The sequence below is a fragment of the Coregonus lavaretus genome (assembly GCF_964263955.1).
Source record: "Coregonus lavaretus genome assembly, chromosome: 32".
NCBI classification, from domain to species: Eukaryota; Metazoa; Chordata; class Actinopteri; order Salmoniformes; family Salmonidae; genus Coregonus; species Coregonus lavaretus.
The window spans coordinates 21288940-21298263 of record NC_140019.1 but is presented as its reverse complement, the minus strand read 5'-3'; the positions used below and the strand labels follow the sequence as shown (position 1 = coordinate 21298263).

The 9324-nt window shown below is 39.9% G+C and overlaps 1 protein-coding gene across 1 annotated transcript; it reads right to left on the bottom strand.

The window, feature by feature from the left end:
- Positions 1-633: 633 nt before the first annotated feature.
- On the bottom strand, positions 634-4579 carry LOC311107431 (pituitary homeobox 2-like). Its single transcript, XM_084149922.1, has 3 exons — positions 4009-4579; positions 3080-3282; positions 634-1825 (listed from the first exon to the last, which is right to left on the bottom strand). Exons 1-3 carry the CDS (start codon positions 4199-4201, stop codon positions 1262-1264), a joined length of 960 nt encoding a protein of 319 aa, XP_084006048.1. The 5' UTR covers positions 4202-4579; the 3' UTR covers positions 634-1261.
- Positions 4580-9324: the final 4745 nt, after the last annotated feature.

The following is a 9324-nucleotide window of genomic DNA, read 5'->3' as shown; positions in this document are numbered from 1 at the left end:
CATTTAGCCTATCTCTCAATATCATTAATATAGCCTATCTCTCAATAGGCTAGAGAATAGTTTTGCAGTAGTTAATCGTTGTGTTTATGAGAGAGTCGTAGAACATTGCACAGGTCAAAATAAAAACAAGAGGCTAACATTGTATTGGTATTATTGATTATGGTAATGTTTTACGATATAGAATATGTTATGTAGGTCTATAATCACTTTCCACTGCATCAAGAGGCGCATCTTAAACGTCCAGTGCTGTGCATTGTTTGGCTATACATAGCACTCATGAGTATTATGTGTCAGAAGGTAATGAGCTCGTGCCTTTGTTGTGTGGTCCAATTCCGGTTTGTTGATTCCAGTGTTATTTCAAGCACCAGTGATCACTCGGGGACCTTGGCTAAAAAGCAGACATGTATTCAGCAGTTAATCTGACGGGGCATCTCGCCCTCTCCACCGGTGCATCTCCCTGCGTCTCGACTCATATGTGTATTGGAGAGGGCCATTGTTTTCGCTTTAGATTAGTAGGCCTAGTAGCTAGCATAATCGAACCCCGATAGACACACTGTCATTCCCTGCACTATAGACTCGATAAAACTCACACTAACACTTCGATCAGCACAAAAATCCTTAACAAAACGTTTTGAACAATATATTTACTTCCATGAAATAAAACACAATAGTTTATTTATTTTTTTGTTGAAAAAAAACGAAACAAAATTCCGTACCAAATAGTATACACAGAGCAAAACCAATTTAATTTCGCAGGAACATTTGAGGCGTTTTTTTATACGCAGGATTTCTACTCTAAATCGATATTCACACAGACATTTAATAATAAATTTATAATATGTTAGAAACACACAACTGGTGCGTTTAGTATGTACATTCCCTTGTTTGCAAGCAAAACATTATTCCTTTAGGGTTTTCACATGCTTTGTTAAATTGAACCTTGAGAAAACTGGAGAGAGCAAGAGCATTCGCCTCAGTAAACTGGAGATGATATTTCGATATATATATACAACCTTTCAGTCAATTAACGTCCAAAATTAGAAACCTCAAAATAAACAAGCTTAGAAAGTAAAGTACCATACATTCTCCACTCGCCGGTGTAGAACAGAATATTAATTAGGAGAAAAAAATGCCTAATTACTTCCGTTTAAGTTTGGAACTCCATCGCGGGTTTCAGTGGTTTAGTATTCTAGTGCCCTTCTGAAAACAAAAAATAAGTAGTCTCTCGTTCCTCTGACTGGGGTTCGTGTATTCTCAAGTATTACACTGGTCTATCCACGGCGTACTGGCACGCGCTCAGATTTGAGACTGGATTCTGAACACTGGTGTATCCAAAACTCGAGTGCTGCTTGGCTTTCAGTCTCAGGCTAGCCAGACTGGAGTTACAAGTGTCCCTGTACACATAAGGAGGGGTCGGCGGGGCGTACGGGCAGGTTGGCGTGGGAACTCCCGAATTCAGAGAGGGGTTGCTAAGGTTGTTTAAGTTATTGAGGCTGTTGAGGCTCGAACCGGGTACGCCAGTAACCGAGGACGGCACCATACTGGAGGTCATGCTCATTGAAGAGATGGAGTTCGGCGGCGAGAACATCGTCTGCGATGACAAAGGGTTGACGTTCATGGAATTGAAAAAAGGGAAGCTTTTGGTGGACAAGGAGGCCGAAGTTAGCCCTTTGGCCGCCCAGTTGTTGTATGTGTAGCTGGGGTACATGTCTTCATAGGGCTGCATAAGTCCATTGAACTGAGGACCGAAGCCGTTCTTGCATAGCTCGGCTTGTTGGTTTCTTTCCCTTTTCCTCCATTTTGCTCGCCGGTTCTTGAACCACACCTACGACAAAGAAAAATATGAGTTCTGAATTTGATAATAGGCTATTAATGCAATATGTAGACCCCATGCGCTTTATTTTATAGCCAACAGGCCAACGTAAGTATTTTAGGACTTGTTGGCTATCCTGTGCAATTCACAAAAATGTAATTGATGGGTAGCCTAATTGGTCTGCAAGGAACCAGATGTGGTATTCATGTGTGGCCTTCAGATGTGTCTTAAGTCAAAATCAGACTGTAAATCAATTAAATTAATTTCTCACAAATGACAAATCTCGACCTTATAAATATGCAAAAAATATATAAATATACAACTAAAATTGTTAACACAGGATATGCCAAAAATCTTTAACGAGTTATTCTCAAACTTTTAATAATTTACATAATCAAAACAAGGTATTGCTTGAAAAGCATATACAATCATATGTTGGATTGCAACTCTACAAGGCCTAATTGAGTCACTTTCTCTCATGCAGAGCATTCTGCCCTGATTCCAATAGAATCCCAATACACATACAGCGTTCCTAACTGTCGTTGGACCATCTTAATGTGGTGTCTGAAGATGTGTATTCCTCCATATACTGAGACAAAGACGTTATTATACAACACGAGAGTGACAAACGCAAAATACAAGCGTTGCACCTCATTCACACGAACATAGTAACAAGATTGGTATCTGTCAGCGGTGAATGTTAATAGTCCTAACAGCTAACACGTTTATTAGCCTGTAATTATGCTTTGTTTTCTAAAACAACTAATAACAACCTAATTATGTAGTTATCAGCAATGTCAGATATCCTACAATACTGTGATATTATAGCCTAAATATAGGAAATGTGTATATTTAATCCATTCCCATTTAATCCACTGCAGAGATATTGACAGTTTTACATGGAAAAATATATGCGTAAAGTAGGTGGATGGCCTATCATTATAGATTTTCTAAAAAAACAATACATTATAGGCGTAGCCATCTAATGTATGGTATTTTACTATTTTGTGACTTGTTAATTGACTCATATAATTGTAAAGAATAACCTGTCTGAGTATTTGTTTTTTAGGCAGCCTATTAACTACCAAGGATATTATGAATGCAACTTTATTTCCCTAAGACAACATGTTTTGGCAGTGCGTAATTATGCGTGCCTAAATTCCCTGCGAAATAATACACATCCTTGCCTCAGCTCCATATATGAGTGGCACAAATCACCCGAAATTATACACATGAATGGTGTTTGTTTTTTCTTAAGGGCCTTACCCTGACGCGGGCCTCTGTGAGGTTGGTCCACACCGCTATCTCCTCTCTTGTAGACATGTCCGGATAGCGATTCCTCTGGAACGTGGCCTCCAGTTCCTGTAGCTGCTGGCTTGTGAAGTGAGTCCTCTGTCGCCGCTGTCGCTTCTTTTTAGAAGGATCATCTGAAGAGTCGTCAGTTTTGCTCTGGCCCTTTGAGTCTTTCTCTGTGGAGACATTAAACAAATACTACATCAGTCATCTTCGGGTTGGTCAAAGGCATGAAGTAGCCTATTCTGGGTGGTATTATAAGAGGTATCCTCGTAAAATTGGAACCCATTTAAAAACCTTTGGATCAAATGTTACTCTCATGGTAAAACTACTAATACTGTAACGATTCCTTATTTGAAGCATGTAGGCTACATGCAAATTAGTTAATATAGCCTACAACGTGACTACAAAACAATGTCAGCATGAAATTGATTGTTTTGTTTTATTTGCACAATGGTAATACTATACAAATTGTATTTCAAAACGTTTATACATTTTGTAATTAATCGAATATAGGTTTACATTTAAACAATGTAAATGTCTGATTAGAATTATTACACTTATGAAAATATGCGTAAATACATTACACATTATGAGAAAAATATATATAACTTCACCGGAGTCAAAGGTGGTTAGGAAAGTAACAACAAGTTCCCTGAAACTTATGGAACCAATTACTGGCGCAATCACAATATCTGCATAGTCAAAAAGAGAGTAATCCTCTGTCTGTCCAATAGCTTAACTATTTGCAGACATAAAATAATAACGTCCTCGGTCTCAAACTGCCTTTGTTGAGAGAGGCTGTAGGGAGACATCTTATGTTTCCTATCAACAGAAAAACGGCCATCCCTCCTCTCAAAGCCATGTGCTGACAGTACTCTGCACCACGGGGTGATTCTTACCTACGGACTCCGGACTGGAGGTGTCTGATACTGTGTGCACCTCTAACCGGTGTTTGGAGTCCACAGACCGCTGCAACGGCTGCAGACTAGAGGCCATTGCTAGTGCCGTGTGGTGCGTGGAGGAGAGTTTAGTCCCGGTTAGGTGGTGGTGGTGGTGATGGTCCAAATTCAATGGATCCTTCATAGAGTTCATATGGATAGGATAGCGCGCAAAACTCGCTGCCAGAGGCGGATTAAGTTCCCTCAGTGCAAGCAAAAAAAGAGAGACGTCCGACGAATAGGGGAAAGGGGGAATCAGTGGTGTCAAGATTTACAGCAACACCTCTCCTCAAGCAATTTAATGTTGGGGGAAAAAAACGTTGTTTAAACGGCTTAAAATGTCTTTAGAAGAAACCCAGCATTATTCGTGTTGGATGAAAAAGCAACGGCGTTTTGATTAACGCAGGAGCAAATATATATATCGGGCTGATACTGCTAGCTGCGCGGAGTACCAGAGTGACAAGGACAGGTAGGTGATATTAGATCCAGAGGCTAGGCACACTACGCCGCTCGCTCTTCATTTCAGCTGTTCGCTGCGCCCTGGCTGTCCCACTGCGCCTCTCTCCTACGCCTTTGACGTCACCGAGAGCCCTCCCATTTTTTGACAGGCCGTCAACGTGGATATGACGGTTTGCCCAGCCAACCGGTGCGCGGGGAACTAAGAGATGTCTGCCAATGTGTTTAAGCGGGGTACGGTACGGTGCTTATCTTTCTTCCAAATGAAAGCATGTAAAGAGAGACGGGATGCACGGTGTAGTGTAGCCTACCCACGACGCACCGAATGCCCGTTTTGCAGAATTGAACACTAACCCAACTAAGGCAATCATTTCTAAAAATCAAGTCAAACAAACAGCATGATGCATTTATTTGGTCAACATTGGCCTATTCATTGTGTTCTTGCTAATCTTATCTTCTTCCCATTGAAGAAACGAGTCAATAAAGATGACTGGATGAACTGACCTTTCCATAAACAGTCATCTCTAAGCAATGCGCACAAGAGCAACGCTACAGTATGTCTATGATGGGGATACCGTGATGCGCTGACCCCATGCAGGGACCAGTTCACAGAACTGATGTTTTCACTTTCAAGTTGTTGCCAATGTCGAGCCTACCAGATAAATGATGACCAGCAAAATCAACCATATCATAAGTAAAGTGACACAATCTAGTCACACATTTAGTCTAATTTGTCACCAATTGGGTAAAAGTTAATTGGCCTTGGCTTAGGCCATAAGTGACCATTTCATTCTAGCTCGTCAAAATTACGCAGTTTATCTCGGTCCTTAGCAGGGTATCCTGTACGTTTGGACCTCTCAGCGGTTCTCAGGGAGTCGATTTGTAGTGGTTTTTAATCTGATAAGACTCTCATTTGCCTAGAAATTTGGTATAAGGACTTTTAATGACTTCAAGCTGATTTCCCATTGAATTTTCGCTAATTCCCTCAAGATCATGACGCATAAAAGTAAAGTAAACATATGTCCACTATCCTAGCAGATAAATGGCCGTGTGCATGGAGGTTATTCTCTAAGCAGGCTTTTGACAGTAGTTGACATGTGACCACTATACTTCCCCTTAGGCCTGTGTGTTAACATTGTAAATGCAAACAGCATTCAACTCTTCATTCATGCAACATTACATACAATTATTCGGAAGAAATTCTTGTCAGTCCCCACATGTCCGATAATAGATTCATTGATTAATTGATAATATATTATTGTCTATGAATGCATTGCTATTAATACTATTACTAATAATAATTGCACACAAATTCTTCATAACTTGAGTTGATAAAAAAAAGGATTCAAATTGTTGCATGCATCTTCATAAGGCAATATGCCGGCATGTAAACTGCTGAATATTTAGCCTTACGCGTCTTTTCTCCCCATTCTCGTAGATATCAGGATATGGGCTACTAATACGTTATTGGGCTAATCCCGTGAAAGCCCTTGATATACACCTCATTTGCGCTCTTATGGGAGAGCCGCCTCCGGACCATTGAGGACGGTAGCGAGAGCTGTCGAAACCAAGGGTATGATTATTCCTCCATCCTCCCTCCTTATAAAAAATAACTTCGTGCTGTGTGTTTAGCCACTCCACTGTAGGTGCATATGTAGCTGGCCGATAATATATGCAATCATTGACTGAAGATGTGAATTTAGCCTGCATGTCTTCATTTCATCATTAATTTCTTCAGTTTATTTTGAGGATTCTCGCGCATGTCTATCCGTGCGCCCCTGTCAGGCATATCAGGTGGATTTTATTTGTTTAAATCCCCCTTATATGCAATTCATTTGGGGTCTAATGTGTCATGATCTAAGTGGTGACCCATTTTATTTGAATATGACATAGGCCTAAAGCAATCACCTGCATTCTGCGTGTTAGCGAGGATTTCGTGAACAATTTAGCGGTTGAAATGATTACCCAGAATGACTGATTTATGTTTTAAAATAATAATTTAAATAATAGGCTAAAAATAATAATAATAATTTCAAAAGAAAAACATAAAAATGGCATAACAGTCTACGTGTATTATGTAGCCTATGCAAGCAAGTGAAATGTTGATTGCTCAATTATTTTTCTGAAAGTAATACTAGATTTGCAGTGGATTATCGGTTTCCGCTTCTTTTTTTACCTTCAGAATGCTTTATCTCTCTTCTGCGGATTAGCGCGCGCGACACGCCATAGAGGGCCATTAATTAGCAATTCAGTCAATATAAGGGAGACGACAAGTCTTTTTACATAGGATTAAGGGGACATCAGATTCCTCCATTAGTATATTCCTCCTCACGAATAAGCTTTCATTATACATTTAGTTTTCCCTGGAGTCAATCTATCAAGACCTGCATATATTAAGGCCGGTGTAAAACAGTTGAAAGGGGATCCCAATAATCAGGTCGCTTGAGTGTCTCTTCACTCCGGTGCCTACATTTGCAAGCCTCGTTGGCTCATCATTGCATTACTTCAAATAATGATGTGTTTCTATTTATCTTATTATTGTTAATCAATGAGTGATCACAACGCCGTCCTTGCTCAAAATGCTGCTATGGAGCAAAGTAGGCTCACGGGATGATGCGTGCTTTGTCACTTGATTAGATCCAATGAATGAAATAAAATGAGCTCAATTAAGAGTTGCCAAACTGGTAATTCGTTTAGCACTTCAACAAGATTCGTTTTATGTCATTCCCTGACTACACAATCAATTAAATCCACTCCAACCTTACTGACCTGGCACAGACGAAATAAACTATATTTTTCGTTAATGCAGCCTATACTCATACGGACAATAGCAGTTTTTGTTTATGTGCATATTTCTGTGTATGCATTTAAAATGCTTCATCATATTTTGGCATAGGCTAACTGATATGGGCCACAACTTGGTGTAAGATACATAGATACAGCATGGATATCCACACGAGTGCAATATCAATTACAGATACTGTAAGTTTCAATGGGAGTCTCTTATAAAATAAGAGTTCCTTATAGGCTAATTGAAGAAATAAAATTAAGTAGCATATCATTCATAGGCCAAGGGTCAGCTATTAGACTACTTAATACGTAAAATGAAGAAGACAAGATAACATGACAACAAAAAAAGTCGTCCATATATAGTGTCGCGTGTAATTTCTAACCCCTGGCACGCTTAACAAAAGCTGGGTGTATGAAGATAGAATTGATGCTTAGGCCTTTCCCTACTCCCTTTCCCAGTCGCCCACTACTGCACATCCATACCCAGCCACCAGGTGCCACTCTAAGACAGTATAAGACCACTTTTCCCATTTTAACTTAACTGAAACGCCTATATAGTCCTAGACAGTTCTCTGATATTTTGGGAACGAACACGTAGGCCTATGAGACAAAAAGTGACAATTAAAGAAGAGAAATGCATCGTATTTCCTGCTATGCAACGGAACCAAAACGTAAAATGATGCTGCTATAGTCTCAGCATCTGTTTTCTGCAGTGGGCGAAAATAATGTCACGTTGAAGTGTGGGGATGGTGCGTCAAGCGTTACACATATATACTCACCTATTTGTGCACAAGTTGATGAAAGCTTGCGGCGTTGTGAGTCCATTGTCGCAATTAAAGGAACAGATTCTGGAAAAGAGAGGGACTGGATTTAGCATGAGAATGGTGAAAAGGTTGTGTCGATTACACACTACCTTGTGTGCTAAAAAAAAATCGCACAATTATTATTCATTTACAATCAATACATTGCAGTATAGGACCAAACACAATTTTCACCTATATGTTTTCATAATTTTTGATATGGCACTATACACTATTTTCCTAAAGTTTCCTCAAATATCCAACATTTGAATAGGCCCCATAACATAAGCTGCTCTTCAAATGTGAGGCCCATGCAGTCCCACAGAAAAGCAGTGCAACGTTTCACACCGTGCTCTGTGGCGGGGTTGGTGTAAAATGTGTCAGGCATCATGCAGCAGTTTGGGGCGCTGGAAGTTGAGTGAATCCGCAGTAAAATCACGGGATTAATGGCTGATTGAGATGTCTGTCGGTGGGATATTACAAAATTCATTATCGCAGCTCTATACTAACTCGATATGAAGTAACACAGATGGGATTTTATTAGACCAGACCTCCGACTGTTTGCTTATGATAATTTAAGATGGGAAATTTGCATGCAATCATGCTGTTAACCGTTTTTCCACTTCATTCTTTTTCTCTCTGGACCCGCCTGCGCCGCACGGAACTGCTACGCGCCTCACCTGCTTTGTAGCATGTATCTGTGATTTTATTCAAAAGGTTGAGAAATTGGAGGTTAAGTTTCCCATGGCGTGTACCTGCTAACCCTGGTTTGAGTGGAGCAGGTTCTCCTGTATTCCGCCGTAAAATGAAAGATGGGGTGTCAGGTTGTAAGGTGTAAGGTCATTGCAAATCCCTCGTGTTATCTAATCAGCAGCAGTAATACGATTTCATTCATATTTCAGCAGGCTCCCCTTAGCCACTTCTCCATTACAACTGGTTTGGAAATGGCATTGACAGGGAATAGCCGTTTCAAAGAAGTCACACATAGAAATATCGAAAATAAATGTTTGCCTGAATAAAATTACATGGCCCTAAAAAGGAGCAGTAGCCTTGTATGCTCATGGGCCTGTTTGTGAGAAAAGTTAGAAGTTCAATTGATCATATTCATTCGATTCATGTTACTATCAAATAAATTACAAAGTAATAACTGAGTAATAGTTCAATTAATATTGCACGATTAGGAGGTAAATGTACCTGGTTGTAGAAGTTTATTTTAACTCCAATTTAACTT